Consider the following 15,943-nt stretch of genomic DNA (forward strand, 5'->3'; position numbering starts at 1 on the left):
TGGACTTGTTGGGCCGAAGGGCCTGTTTCCACACTGTAAGTAATCTAATCTAATCTAATCTGTACAGGAAAAAAAAATCTGCTGTCTTCACCAAGCTTGTTCAATATTTGTCTCCAGTCTTAAACTCAGTGCCATTTCATCAAACCACCTTGCGCTCATTTCTGTCATAAACGTCTGCTACCACGTTCCAAATAAGCAGAATGCAATCTTGAGGAACTATACCTCATTTCCCAGACACTTTCTACAGACTCGAGGTATCAATTTCAGAAACTGACCTCAGTATAGCTGCTCTCCATTTTTCTTACATTCTCTCACCTTCACAGTCGAGCCTAATTTGTATCTTGTTTCCTTTGTTTTGAGTAGAGAGGGCCAATTCTATCGCTTTCCCACATTTTTACACACACACACACACACAGTCCAAGAATGGATTTAAAAGTAAATAATCTTTCAGACACACACTTAAAGTTGTGATGGTTTCCATTTAATTGCGGTCATGACTTAAGATTAGATTGGATTCTCTACAGTGTGGAAACAGGCCCTTTGGCCCAACCAGTCCACACCGGCCCTCTGAAGAGTAACCCACCCAGACCCATTTCCCTCTGACTAATGTACCTAACACTACGGACAATTCAGCATTGCCAGTTCACCTAACCTGTGCATCTTTAGACTGTGGGAGAATACCAGAGCACCCGGAGGAAACCCACACAGACACGGGGAGAATGTACAAACTCCATACAGACGGTCGCCTCAGGCTGGAATCGAACCCGGGTCGCTGGCGTTATGAGGCAGCAGTGCTAACCACTGAGCCATCGTGCTGCCCTGAAGTGCACATAGGGCTTAATAATTGGGCAGGTGATGTGGAGCCTAGAGTCCTTGCTCTTGTTGGCACTGATGGAGCAAAACTGTTTCTACCGGACCGCGCACACAGTCTAAAATTTCTAGTAAATAAGATTTAAGCACTACATCACTCTGACATCACTCTGAGGGAGCTGGAGTTGAGAGATTGTGGAAATCCCACTTTGTCACAAAACCCAGTTAATGTGGGTGATTCATTTTTCCAATCAATCCCTTCATTCTGTGGATGCACCTTACTGCTTGGTTACTCTTTTCCAAAGCACAATGAACCATTCAAGAACTGCAGACTTTCTCCTTGAAAGCTAAACAGAAGTGCTGGAAGGGGTTACCAGGCTGACAGATAATGGTTTAGGTGGAGTGAGGGTTGAAGGCCCATAAGGTTTTATGAGCTCACCCAACCCCTCCAATAAGGGAATGTTCATGATATTTATTCTTTCATGGAACATGGGCCCCGCTGGCTGGCCCAGTATTTATCACACATCCCTAACTACCCTTTGACCCGAATGGTTTGCTAATGCCATTTCAGAGGGTAGTTAAGAGGAACCACATTGTTGTGGGTCACATGTAGGCCAGACCAGGCAACAATGACAGATTCCCCCTTCCTAAAGGATATTAGTGAATCAGATGTGCCTTTGCAACAACCAACAGTGGTTACATATTTACTATTAGGCCAATTTTAATTCTGGATTTTCATTGATTCAAATTTTGCTGTCTGCTACGGTGGGATTCAAACCCATGTCTCAGATCATTAGTGCCTCTGGATTACTAGTTCCATGACAATACCACAGCATCACTGCCTCCCCATTGGCTGGGCAGATTGGGCGACGGTCTCAGTTCAGTCCTGCCACTTGATTCGGTGGGATTGCCATCACTGAGTACAAAAAGCACACGTCTCTTGCGGAGTTACAAACTGCATATTCCACTTGAGGCCGTGTCTCACGTGTTTCTGCAATCCTTGTTTTTACCTAATTGTCTGGGAATAAACTGCCCTCATAACATTGTAAATCCTTTGTGAAACGGTACATTCACTACCGTGTCTTAAAAGTGATGATAATATCCTTGTGACACAAGGTTTCCATGACTCCCCCCCTCTGTTTTTGTGATGTGATCAGGTGTGAGAACAAGAAACAAGTCAGCCAGCCTTCCTGACAGGATTCAACAACACCAGAACACTCGCCATTCTAACCCAATGGGCCTCTCCAGCATTTGGAGTGGCCAAGTGAGAGGTTCTGAGGGACCTCTGAGATCCTGGGGCTTCTGAGATTCAGGAGGAGCACTGTAAATGAAGACTTGCCTTTCAACAATGCAATCATAGTATCATAGAGATATACAGTACAGAAAAAGACCCTTTGGTCCAAGTTGTCCATGCCGACCAGATATCCTACATTAATCTATCCCATTTGCCAGTGTTTGGCCCACATCCCTCTAAACCCTTCTTGTTCATGCACCCTTCCAGATGCTGATCAGCACTGTCAATCAACCAGGCACTATAAATAACTGCAACAGCGAAAATAGAAGTTTATCAATATTGCACTTTTCATGACCTCAGGGCAGCTTAAAGCAGATGACAGCCATCACAATATTTTTAAAGTGTAGGTGCTGCGGTCAGATAGGAAGTGAGGCAGCTATTTGGCTCACAGCAAGCAGAACTGAGATACTGAACAGACCACAATCTTTTGTGAAGTTAGGTGATTGAGAAAGGCACAAGGAGAACGTGAATGTCCTGCTTTAAATAGTGCCATGGGGACCTTTTGCGCTTACCCAAGAGAGTGGGCAAGGCCTCAGATTAACATTTCATCAGGGAGTTAGCACCTCTGACAGTGCAGCACTCCTCTGCACTGCCTTGGAAGTTGCATTCAAATGTCTGGAGTGAGGATTGAGTGTGAAAATGTCAGAACAGGAAGCAGACCATGGGTATTTTAAGTAACTGATGGTGAGTTGCACTAACTGGTGAACCAGGCTTCAGTAGTGGTTCAAGTAACAGGAAATATTCAATTTGAATATGAACTCAACAAACCAATGGGAAACCTTGCTTACTGATGAAACTGATTCTTGTTAATTTCCAGAAGTCAAAAATAACTTTTTGTTTCTGCGAACAGATCCTCTATGGCATTGCTCATATCAGCATGGAAAATCTGATCATTTGTAAGGGCGGAGGTGTTATTTCACTATGCTGCTATTACACTGGCAACAATGCTTACCACCCTTATCCTTCAGTGTTCAGGCCGCAAGACTGAACTACTGTATATGGGAGCATCCAAAAAACCAGAAACCAGAATCTGAATCCTGCTGACAAAAGGTTGCTTATAAATTGGCAGTGACATGAGTATCCCTAGCACCGGAGCAGAAAACCGAACAGCAGGAAGTCATTACTTCTACTTCCTCCCTCTGAAACATTATTTATTCAACAGGGGGATTCCCCAGCTGCACATTGTGGTTTGACTGTTTAAATGGAGTGGATATTTTGCATGCATTGTGTTTACAATATCTGACTGAATCAGGCAAAGTGAACAAACAGAAGCCTATCAGCGTGAGATACAAGAGACGTTTTCTTGCTTTTTTTACTCTTTGCACAATGACGACAGCATGATTTGCATTGACACGGCATTTTCAGCAAGGTAAAGAGATGTAAAAGTGTTTTAGTACAGTGTCATCAGTCAAAACTAAACACAGAACAAAGGAATGAGACTTAGTCTTGGTGAACCAGTGCTTGACCCAATAGGGTTGGAGAGGGAATTCAGTACAGAGCACCATGGGAAGTCAAAGGTACAACTACCAGTGGAAGTTGTGAACATGTATAAGGAGCTGGGAAAGAAGCAACCCAGTTTTGGGATGGGAGGTGCTAACTGAGGTTGAGTCACAGACAATTTCTGAAGATGGGAACTATTCCAAGATATTATTGCCTCACTAAGATAATGATTCACAGATGTACAAGCCCGGGTACAGACTCTTCAGTCCAACTTGTCCATGCCGACCAGATATCCAAAATTAATCTAGTTTCATATCCCTCTACACCCTTCCTATTCATAAACCCATCCAGATGCCTTTTAGATGTTGTAATTGTACCAGCCTCCACTTCCTTTGGCAGCTCATTCTATACATGCAACACCCTCTGTGTGAAAAAAATTGCTGCGTTAGGTCCCTTTTAAATCTTTTCATCTCTCAGCTTAAACCTATGCCCTCTGGTTTTGGACTCCCTAACCCTGGGGAAACAACCTTGGCTATTCACTTTATCCATTAGCCCTCATGACTTTGTAAAGCTCTGTACGGTCACTCCAGAGCTTATGACACTCCAGGGGAAAAATGCTCCAGTCTATTCAGTTTCTCCTTAAAGCTCAAACCCTCCAACCTTGGCAACATCCTTGTAAATCTTTTCTGAACCCTTGCAAGTTTCACAACATCATTTCTATAGCAGAGAGACCAGACAGCATGCAGTATTCCAAAAATGGCTTAACCAATGCCCTGTACAGCCGCAACATGATCTCCCAATTCCAATACTCAATGCACTGACCAATAAAGGCAAGTGTACCAAACACTTTCTTCACCACCCTGTCCACCTGCCTACCACATGGCGTTATTCACGTTAATATTATTAGATAAAGCAGATAAATACATGGTACTGCAGCTCATAGAATAACTCAATAAGTTATCTATACAACACAATAATAATAACATATCATTAGCCAGTGCAGGGTTAGTATTTTAACCATTTCCTGACAGTACTGACCTTTGAAACCTGTCTATTAGCTTCTTTATCATCTTCTCTGTGATGCCTGGGCAGCTTGCTTCCACCATGTTAATGCTTTTCTCAAGTTCACTTATTGCTCCAGTCTTCTCTGCATTGCCTCTTTCCTGTTCCTTAAGCTGGGTGGAGAAAGATGAGTGGACCTTAGTTCAAACTGGAGTACTTTCTCTCATCATAACAAATCAGATGCCGTTAAAAGGAGCTCCCACATTTGACTCACCTCAGCAAAGAGAGGAGCAATCACAGTCGATAAACATGCCGATAACGTCTTGACATCTTGGTCCTAGAGAATGGACGAGCACCGATGTTAATAATTGCTTCAATCAGCAAGAAACATCTGGTATGAGCACATTAATGTGACCATCATGGAATTTAGAAGAATGAGGGACAATCTTATAGAAAGATGTGCAATTATGAAGGGAATAGATAAGATAGACTCAGTGAGGTTGTTTCCACTGGCTGGTGAAACTGTATCTAGGGGGCACAGCCTCAAAATAAGGGCATGCAGATTTAGGACTGAGTTAAAGGGTTGTGAATCTGTGGAATTCCCTCCCCAGTGAAGCAGTTGAGACTTCCTCATTGAATGTTTTTAAGGCAAAGATAGATAGTTTGCTGAACAGCAAAGGTATTTTGGAGAGCGGGTGGGTAAGTGGAGTTGAGTTCACGAAAACGTCAGCCATGAACCTATTAAATGGCAGAGCATGCTCGATGGGCCAGATAGTCCACTCTGGCTCCTATTTCTTGTGTTCTTGTGTTATGTAAGCCTTGAACCAAGAACTCAGAGCGAAACCAGTCACTGTTTCCATAATCCCATTCACACTACACATACTACCAAGCACAAAATACGGTGTTTGTGTTCCACTTCGAAATCCAGAGCACAAAACCCCGGGTGACAACGCCATCTTTTAGATGTGATGAGGCTTTTGATAGAGGTCCAACCTACAATCTACAGAGCAGCAGAGGACCTTTCCCAAGTCTCTCAACCAGTATTTATCTCTCAAGCAACATCGCTAACTCAGGCTAGCTGATCATTACCACAGTTGTTAGTGGGAGCTTGCTGCACAAACATTGGTTGCTGTCTTCTCTGTATTAAATAGACCACATTCACCAGTTGCTTACCATGAGAAGTCGAGGACCTAATGGCATTATTGCCAGACTGTTAGATCAAGAGGGCCAGGTAATTTTCTGAACACCCGGGTTTTAATCCACGGTGGAGTAAGAGTTGAAATTGAATTTTTAAAAACTTGGAACTAAGAATTTAATGATAACCATTGTCAACTGTTGATAAACCCATCTGGTCCACTAATGCCTTTTAGGGAAGGAAACTGCCATCCTTACCTGGTCTGGCCAACAAGTGATTCCAGACCCACAATGATATGGTTGACTCTTAACTTGGGCAATAAATGCTGGCCCAGCTAGTGATGCTCTCATCCCATGAACTAATACAAAGAAAAGGAATAAAAAACTGATGGCCACATGGCTGAGCACATGGCAGAATCTTGTTGCTCTTCCAAACCCAGTGAGCCAGCCTATTCCACTTCTGTAAACTGAACCACTCGGTTTTACAGGAAGCACAAGGAGGAAGGAGTGGGCACTGTGGAAAAGTTTTGGTTACTTACTGTTCCATTCTGCAGTTTCTTTGGGTCCGGTTTCTTTCGAACTGTGGTGAAGGACCACTCGATAGGTTTGGAGTTTTTGTTGTCCTTGTCATTGCTGCCACTAAAGGAAGAAAGAGGATGTGATTATGGACAGTGTGACAGATAGACCCAATCTCCTCAGAAGGGTGAGTGTTAACTTCTCGTTTATAGCAAAACTCCTCAATTACTGGGAGATCTTGGGCACGAATCCTTGTAGGTATTGGTCCTGTTATCTGGCAGTGGGGCTCAAACTGCACTAACATGCCACTGTTGCCATGGAGAATCGCTCACTCCCTCTCCTGTACTTCATGGAGTAGAACATGAAATAATTCAGTCAACCACTAGTCTACCCAGAGACAGGAACATTCCAGTTTGCACTCTGGATAACTGCATGCCTGAGAGGGTACCAACATTTATATCAATATGCACGAGGAGGTTGACAACTTCCTGAAAGAAGAAAGTGCTTCCCCATATCACTCTCCAACACATACTTTCAAACATTTCAGAGCTTGGTGTCAGTTGTGCTTCAGTGGTAATGCTGACCTCTGACTCACAAGGTTCACTCCAGCGACTTGAGTGCAAATTCCAGGCCAAGGTACACAGTTTAACATTGGGGGAGTGCTGCATTGGCAAGGAGCCATCTTAAGATGAGACTTTAAACTCAGGGCGTGTCTATCACCTGAATGCACATAAAGCATTCCATGGCAACATGCCCAGGAGAGCAGGAACCTCTGCCCAGCGACCTGTCCAAATGCTACCTCCAATGTCGCTAAGAAGTAGCTTAGCTCAGAAGGCTGTTCGTTCAACTCACATGGCGTGAACAGTGTCTGCAGCACATGCTACAACAGAAAGATGCAGCAATTGAAGTGTGCAACTGTGTATCAGCCTGAGTCTTTTGTGCACGTGTCTGTCCCTGTCTTTGCTTGTCTGTCTGTGTGCCTGTCCGTCTTTGTGTGTGTGTCCCTGCCTATGTGTGTGTGTGCGTGCATGCACGTATGCCTGCGTGTGCCCGTGTGTGTGTGTATCCTGAATGTGTGTCTGTAGGCATCTGGAGTTCAAAGACTAAAGGTAATATCAGGTTCATTGCTGTGATTGTATCATGAATTTCCTTGTCAAAAGTATCCTGTTCACCAACACTGTACTTCCTTTTCCAAATCAGCCTACCGTTTCCGAAATCCATACCACCCACCCTTTTCCAAATCTGTGCACCCTTCCTTTCCCAGACCCATCCCTCCATACCTTCTCCATCACCTCCACACAAACTTAAAGGTCAGTTCTCCCAATAATTCCCTACTGCATCATTGAAATGTGCTGGGGTGGATCTTCTGTACAATATATTTGGGTTTCAGATACATCCGACTCCTGATTCCAGAGGACACAGACTCATTATGTGTACTCAGTCTCCAGTAACCTGACATTCACTGGCTCCCCTTCTAGTCCCTGGGGAGATGAGTACACCAGAATCAGCAGCTAATCCATCCTGCAGAAGGTCATGGGGAGCCCTATCCTCCACCACCATCAAGACAGTATACCTCATCAGACAACGATTACAGCGCTGGGGTCTAACTCAGATTAAACCTGAATGGATGCTTGCTCATTCTTTGTCAATTCAGTTAGGTGGCGGTGGGAGATTGGGGAGTGGTGCTAGACTCTACAATGAGGATTCTTACACATCCAAGGCAACTTAAAGGGAAAGCATTTTCAGAGAAGGCTTTTCATGACAAGTCATTCCTAATTGGCCCTGAAGAGGTCATCACGAGGCATTTATTTTGCAGCAGTTTGCGATAACAAGCAGTTCTTTCAGTCAGGTCAAAGGGCAGGTTTGTCACAATATTGAGACACTGGAGTGGCCTACAGGCTGAGACCAGTTGAGGATAGCAGACTTCCTTCCCAAAAAGAAGTTTGCAAAACAGTCACTTTTACTAGGAGTGACCTACTGCTTCCAGGATAAATTACAAATTCTCTGAATGTACAGGTGGGATTTCGACTCTCGTTCACTGACTGATCAGTCTGGGCTTCTAATTCAGTGACATAACCACCACACTTCCCATGATACTTATACACTTAATGGTGAGGTCCTAGGGAACAAAGAGACCTTGGAGTGCAGGTTCATAGTTCCTCGAGTGCAAAGTCGCAGGTAGACAGGATAGTGAAGACAGCACTTAGCATGCTTTTCTTTATTGGTCATTGCATTGAGTATAGGAGTACATGTCATGACTGTACAGAATATTGATTAGGCCACTTTTGGAAATTCTGGTCTCCCTGCTTAAGGAAGGATGTTGTGAAACTTGAAAGTGTTCAGAAAAGATTTACAAGATGTTGCCAGGATTGGAGAATTTGAACTTAGGAAGAGGCTGAACAGGCTGGTGCTGCTTTTCCCTGGAGCGTCGGAGACTGAGGGCTGAGCTTACAGAAGTTTATAAAGTAGTGAGGGGCATGGATAGGGTGAATAGCTAAGGTCTTTTTCCAAGGGTAAGAGTCTAAAACTACAGGGCATTGGTTTAAAGTGAAAGGGAGGGAAATTTGAAAAGGGACCTAAGGGGCAACTTTGTCATGCAGAGTGGTGCATGTATAGACCGACTGCCACAGTAGGGGGTGGAGGCTGGTACAACACTCAAAAGGCATCTGGGATGGGTACATGAGTTGGGAGGGTTTTGAGGGATATGACCAAATTCTGGCAAATGGAACTAGATTCATTCAGGATATCTGATTGGCACAAAGCACTTACGAATCTGACTCGTCCGAACTGGAGTCATCATCACTGTGTCCTTCTGCCTTCCACCTCTTGTACCCGTCAATTAGTTCTGTTAAATAAGAGGTCTTCTTGCAGTTTTTAATGATGAACTTGTGCTTGAGCAGTTCCTTGGCTGTCGGACGCTGAGCAAATATGGAAAGACAGATTGATGGTTAAGCATATTCTGTTTCCCAGGAACACGTACTGACAGGGCACAATGCTTTTGCTGATCCATACTAAGGGTCTGATGGCTTTGTGTGAAGCAACTCCTCAGGGGAAAAAAAAATCTGTCTGTGCACCAAAGCAAAATGTAACCACAAGTATTAATTCTGGACACCATTATGCCTGTACTGTTTGCACTGATACAAAAATACAAGATCTGAGCTCTGACTGCACTGAGACAATCAGGTTTTAAATCCCTAGTTTATATAGTTTTAAGCCAGGTACAGCTAAAATCCACAAATAACTGACAGCACAAAGAGTATGGATCTGTCAGGGAATGGCAGGATTTCTCCAGAGATGTGGCATTCAAGGAATGCAGCACTCAATCGTGAATTCAGGCTCTTAGATCAGTAGTTTCCAACCTTTCTTTGGGTAAGGATCCCTGGAATATATGGTGAAGTACTGTGGAATTCCAACACCCTCTCCCTCCTCTTCTCCCAATGCAAACACCACAGAATTGCTATGGTGCATCCATTGTGCAGAGTGCAACGGTTAAGTGACTTGTTTTTTCCATTCAATTTAAGAAAAATGCACATTGAAAAATCTAGTATGATGTTCATCTTGACCTGAAAATGGCACAGCATCCTTTTGGGATAATCAGGAAAACGCTGGGTGAGAAGCATGGCATTAAATACTTACAAAGGAAGGGTCCTTATTCAAACAGGCGTCAACAAACTCCTTAAAGGACTTGCTGAACTCTCCACTGAGAGTTGGTGGGTTGTTTTTGGGTATAAGAAATAGCACTCTCATCGGATGCATGTCTGAGTTGGGTGGCTCGCCTTTGGCCAGCTCAATGGCTGTAATTCCCAATGACCAAATGTCTGCCTGCAAAAAGCAGAGAGAGATGTTGACATACTATGCAATTACAACATAACACAGGGTCACTACAATACTGTGGTTCAGCTTAATAACAGAGGTATGCAGACATCATAGTCATCTAACGTGAACAGATAGAACATTACAATGCGGTATAGGCCTTCGGCCCTCGATGTTGCGCAAATTTGTGGAACCAATCTGAAGCCTATCTATCCTTCATTATTCCAATTTCATCCATGTGTTTTATCCAATGATCATTTCAATGCCCTTAAAGTTGACAAGTCTACGACTGTTGCGGGCAGAGCGTTCCCCGCCCAGACTACTCTCTGAGGAAAGAATGAGAAAAGAAAAAGGGGAAAAGGAATGAAAGGCAGATTGCGTAATGGAGAGAAATAGTGAGCACAAGAACGAGAGAAAAGGAAAACATGTAAAAGATAGAGACAGAAAATGGATTGGATGTGCCATCCGGAATCCCAGGAACTTGCTACGGTGTTACAACCAAATAAAAACAATTTGAAATCAATAGGGTGCTTTCATAACCCTGCCAAACAGGTTGAGAATCAAATACAAGGCAGAGAGTGCCAGAGAAACTTCCAAAGAAGAGTCATACTGCACTTGAAACGTTAACTCTGTTTCTTCCTCCACAGATGTTGTCAGACCTGAGTTTCTCCAGCACTTTCTGTTTTTATTTCAGATATCTACAGAACTTTGTTTTTATACCAGATAGAGTATCAATTTGCACATTTTTTCGACACACACACAAACACAATGGCACGGGGGGGAGAACAGGAGAGATTCGTGGTCAGCTATATGATCGAAAGAAATTGAAGCCTCTGCCACCACTACAGCGTGCATGTGTACTATCTTGCCACGCAACTTGGACCCCTTCGTGATCTGGTCAGCTCAGTTGGCTGAAAGGCTGTTGTGGATGGGACCAACTCCATGGGATTCAATCCTCATTCTGATTTGATCCCTACCTTCTTATTCTACCCATGGTAAAGGCCGTGGCACTATGGGTCAGGATGTGGAGGTGCTGGTGTTGGACTAGGGTGGGAAAAGCTAAAAATCACACAACACCAGGTTACAGTCTAACAGGTTTATTTGGAAGCACCAGCTTTCAGGGCGCTGCTCCTTCATGTAACTTCAGGTAACTAGTGGGGGTGGATCATAAGACACGGAATTTATAGCAAAAGATCATAGTGTCATGCAACTGTGATGATATATCGAGCAAACCAGATTGCTGTTAAATCTTTCATCTTTAAGAAAGAAAAAGGTGATTTCTCAGCTCAGACAATGCATTAAAGGTGTGAGGTTAGAGTCTTCTGCATTCCAATCTAGTCAGACTGGTTCTATTTTCAAAGTAGGAGTTTATAAATATGTTATATGGATTGACTGGCTGCAAATTGTGCACTTTTTGAACAAAATAGAATGTATCTGCAAATACAATTCTGTAGATGAAGGTGGGGGGGGTTATGGTGATAGGTCGGAGAGGAGGGGATAGGTGGGAAGAAAGATGGCCAGGTTGGACAGTTCAAGAGGGCGGTGCTGAGTTGGAGGGTTGGATCTGGGGTGAGGGGAGATGAGGAAACTGGTGAAGCGACGTTGATGCCGTGTGGTTGGAGGTTCCCAAGGTGGAAGATGAGGTGTTCTTTCTCTGAGCATTGGGTGGTTAGGATTTGGCAGTGGAGGAAGTGCAGGATTTGCATGTCCTTGGCAGAGTGGGAAGGGAAGTTGAAGTGAGTGGCCACAGGGCAGTGGGGTTATTTAGTGTGGGTGTCCCGGAGATGTTCTCTGAAATGTTCCGCACATTGGCACCCTGTCTCCCCAACGTAGAGGAGACCACATCGAGAGCAATAGATGCAGTAGATGAGGTGTTCGGATGTGCAGGAAGATCTCTGTGGGACGTGGAAGGATCCTTTGGGGCCTTGGATAGAGGTGAGGGGGGGAGGTATGGGCGCAGGTTTTACACCTCTTGCGATGGCAAGGGAAGGTGATGGGAGTGGAGGGTGGATTGGTGGGGGGAACGAAGGAGTTGCGGAGGGGTGGGGAGGGAAATACATCTCTGGTGGTGGGATCTGACTGTAGGTGGCAGAAATGGCAGATGATGACGCTTTGTATTTGGAAATTAGTGGGGTGGAGGTGAGGACTGGACAGGGGGCAGGAAACAAGGCTTAGGAAGGACATTCCAGAGCTTGGAACATTTACAGTTCAAGGTAGTGGTGAAGTAGCAATAGTCAGGGATGGTCAAGAGGCCATCACTGGAGGAGTGCAGAGAAGATGGAGGATGGTACAGGGGTTGGAGAGTGTGACAGAGGAAGCAACAAGCCAAGCTATAGAAGAACTTGACAAGGAGGATGAGGATGTTAAAACAAACCAGTTGCTGAAATCAATGTGGATCAATGAACACAGATTGGGAGGGGGATAGGGAATGGGAGAACAGGATTTGGTAATGTGCAGGGGTAAAATGCCTCAATATTTGGAGCGAGGGGCAACTCAAGAAAGCAGAATTCAGCTTTGAAATGCCAGCAAAGAGCCAGAGCAGATATGATGGGTTCTAACAATGGGCCCATTGATTTTGGGGCCTGAGCTGTTGTCCCATACTTACCTTGGAGTCATAAGCAGATTGCTGAATGACCTCGGGTGCCATCCAGAAAGGAGTACCGACAAAAGTGTCCCGTTTAATTTGCGTGTCAGTCAGCTGACCAGCCACACCAAAGTCCGCCAACTTCACATCACCTTGTTCCGATAACAAGACATTGGCAGCTGGATAAGCAAGAGAAGATAGACAAAAGGGTGAGAAGTCGTTCTCAGCGCACTACACAGGACTGAGAGCTGACCGAGCCCAGCATTACCTTTAATGTCCCTATGAATCTTTTTCTCGGAGTGCAGATAATCCAAGCCTTTGAGGATTTCCTTCAGCATGGTTGCAATTTGGAATTCATCAAAGGGCCCAGCTTGGAGCTGAAAGAGAAAAGCTCATTACAAACCTGTAACTTGGCTTAATAATCCGATCCCACCTTCTAACAGGTTTAAATGCACAGATCTATCTGAATGTCCTGGTGAATTGTTAGTTGAAGCGTCAGAAGCCTTTACAATATTCAGAGGCAAATGTGTAAATATTGACTGAAGGAATCCCAGTAGGTCTGATGGCGTGGTCCTCACATAACATTGTTCACAGCTCACAAAAGAGTATGCACAGTGGGAGACGGGAGCCAAGCTTGCAGAAAGCTCAGAAGGACATTGGTTAATTAGATTAACAGACTGGCCCTCAAAGAACCTCATGACTGATCTGGTTGTTGCTCCAACTCCATTTCTCTTTCTCTGCCTCTCCTCCACGCCCCACCCCACCCTCCAACACCATTCTTGCCTATCAAAATTTCATTCAGTCTTGATCCAACCTCCTCGCTTTCTGGGGAAGTGAATTTCAAGTATTTATTGGCTTAAATTTGTTCATACAACAGCATCTCTGGGCAGTCCATATTTACCACACTCAGCATACACAAATTACATTATTGTTCAAATCTGTCATTATTTTCTCTTGTTGCAGACCTTATGACTACAATTAAAATGTTCATCTTCTCTATAACCATTCATATCTTGAATGCATTCATAAAATCTTCTTGCCACCAAACATTCCTCCTTCTGCAGCCTCTCCTCTGTCCCTCGGCTCACTGGCCCTAGCTTTTAACTTGGTGAGCCTATAAAGCTAGAGCAGCTTCATTGATCCCAAAGCAATTACACCCATCGAAGGACATTTCAAAATGAAGTTACTGTTGTCACGTAGGTATCAGTTGCAAAGACTGTATCTTCTATTTTTTTCTGTAATTTTGATTGTAGTCTGAAATGCACTGTTTAAAAAGTCCATTCCCTGACACTCATTCTAAGTGCTATTTACACTGCTGCTGCTACAGCCAGTGGGTGTGTATGGAGAGAGATTCAGCTGGCAACAGAAAGCTGATTGGTTTGTGGAGTTGGTGACCAGTTGTTGAGGATAAAGGCATTCTGCCTGTCAACAATTGTGATTGGCTCCCAGGCAACTGAATAGCTTGTGAGTGTGAATGTTTGGTCATTGGACCTTCAAATCGGAAAGAGCTATCCTTTTCTCTGGAGTAAAACGCCCCTCAAGCCTGAAGTAAGGCAATTTATTTTCCCTTATCAGTTGCTGTACTAGAATTAGAATTAGCTTTGTCACATGTACTCCCATGAGTACAGTGAAAAGTTTACAAGTCACCACTTACAATGCCATCTTAGGTACAAAGGTACTGATTCTTAAGTGCAAATCGTTAGGAACGCATTAGAAAAATGAAGAAATAAAACATCTGGAAATGTTATAGACCTTTACACCATCTTAGGTATAAAAGCACAAAACTGTGGGAATACACTAGAAAGATAAAGAAGGAAAAAGTTAAGAATAACTGTCCTTCCAATCCAGTTCACATCAGCACCTAGCCCCCAGACCAGGCCAAGCTTCACCTCCAGGATCTCAAACTCATGAGTGCTGGAAATCTGCACTGAGGCTGAGAATCCTCATTGGCTTCACCTTGAGGCTCTCAAGGCTGGGAGTCTGGATGACTGCAGACCCAACAACATTCAAGTAGCTTGAGATCATCCAGGACAAAGCAGCATGCTCAATTGGCACAATATCCACAAACATCCATTACGTCCACCACTGACTCTCAATAGCAGCAGTATGTACTATCTACAAGACGCGCTGCAGAAATTCACCATTGATCCTCAGGCAGCACCTTCCAAACCTATCTAGAAGGACAACGAAAGAAGATACATTGGAATACCACTACCTTCAAGTTCCCCTCCAAGCACTCATCATCCCGATTTGCAAACATATCATCTTTCTTTCAGCATTGCTGGATCAAAATCTTAGAGTCCCCTCCCTAATAACATTGCGGGTCAAGCCACAGCAGGTTGACTGCAATAGGCCAAGAAGACAGCTCACCTCCACCTACTCAAGGGGCAATTCAAGACAGGCAATAAACGCTGGGCCCAGCCACTGTCACCCACATCCCACAAATGAACAAATAAAAAGGTGAATACCCACAGTTTGTAATTGTTTATCTGTAGCTATTATTTGTTTATTTGGAATAAATAGCAACTTTTATTAAACCTTTAACTTTTGTGAGGACTCTGGGAATAGCAAGGCTGGATTTCCAGCACACTAACCCAGTGGGGTGTAACACAGCTATGACTCATTTAGGGTGTAGCTTTGCTCGCTGAGCTGTAGGTTTGATATCCAGACGTTTCATTACCTGGCTAGTTAACATCATCAGTGGCGACCTCCAAGTGAAGCGAAGCTGTTGTCTCTTGCTTTCTATTTATATCTTTCTCCTGGATGGGGTTCTAGCCAATCACAATGAGCGCAGGATTTCCAGTGTAGAAAAAGACACTTCCCAGGAAGTATGCTTATCTATAATGGTAGACTGCGCTGAGCAGAGCAAAGTGGGGCTGAGCTCATTATATTGATAAGAATAATGAATGACGAATTTTTAAAAGATTTTATCTAATAAATGCTGTCAAGCTCGAATGGCAAAACTGCGGAAATTGTGCTCAATAAGTTCCTCGCAAAAAAAGAGTTGATATAAATATATAAATAGAAAGCAGGAGACAACAGCTTCGCTTCACTTGGAGGTCGCCACTGATGATGTTACCTAGCCAGGTACTGAAACATCTGGATATCAAACCTACAGCTCAGCGAGCAAACCTACACCCTAAACCTCAACCTGAGCTACAAACCTTCACAAACCTTGTATGGCTCATTTGTTAAGCAATAATGAACACTAATTGTGGCTCTTTACGGAGCCTGCCCTCCACATTATTGTCACAAAATCATATTCCCCCCCATGACCAGCATTGGCTACCAATCACCAACAATTCTTACCTTATTAGATTAGATTACTTACAGTGTGGAAACAGGCCCTT

General features: G+C 44.0%; 1 protein-coding gene across 1 annotated transcript in view; it reads right to left on the minus strand.

Moving 5' to 3' along the window:
• Nucleotides 1–15,943, minus strand: part of stk26 (serine/threonine protein kinase 26) — a 146,536-nt gene that overhangs the window by 3,011 nt on the left and 127,582 nt on the right. The window contains exons 4-10 of the mRNA XM_043704337.1: nucleotides 12,862–12,970; nucleotides 12,615–12,772; nucleotides 9,833–10,018; nucleotides 8,966–9,114; nucleotides 6,220–6,319; nucleotides 4,821–4,883; nucleotides 4,583–4,719 (exon numbers count right to left, since the gene is read on the minus strand). Of these exons, the coding sequence (XP_043560272.1) occupies nucleotides 4,583–4,719; nucleotides 4,821–4,883; nucleotides 6,220–6,319; nucleotides 8,966–9,114; nucleotides 9,833–10,018; nucleotides 12,615–12,772; nucleotides 12,862–12,970 (902 nt within the window). The remainder of the gene's footprint in view (nucleotides 1–4,582; nucleotides 4,720–4,820; nucleotides 4,884–6,219; nucleotides 6,320–8,965; nucleotides 9,115–9,832; nucleotides 10,019–12,614; nucleotides 12,773–12,861; nucleotides 12,971–15,943) is intronic.

Source organism: Chiloscyllium plagiosum, chromosome 15 (assembly GCF_004010195.1).
Source record: "Chiloscyllium plagiosum isolate BGI_BamShark_2017 chromosome 15, ASM401019v2, whole genome shotgun sequence".
Taxonomy (NCBI): Eukaryota; Metazoa; Chordata; class Chondrichthyes; order Orectolobiformes; family Hemiscylliidae; genus Chiloscyllium; species Chiloscyllium plagiosum.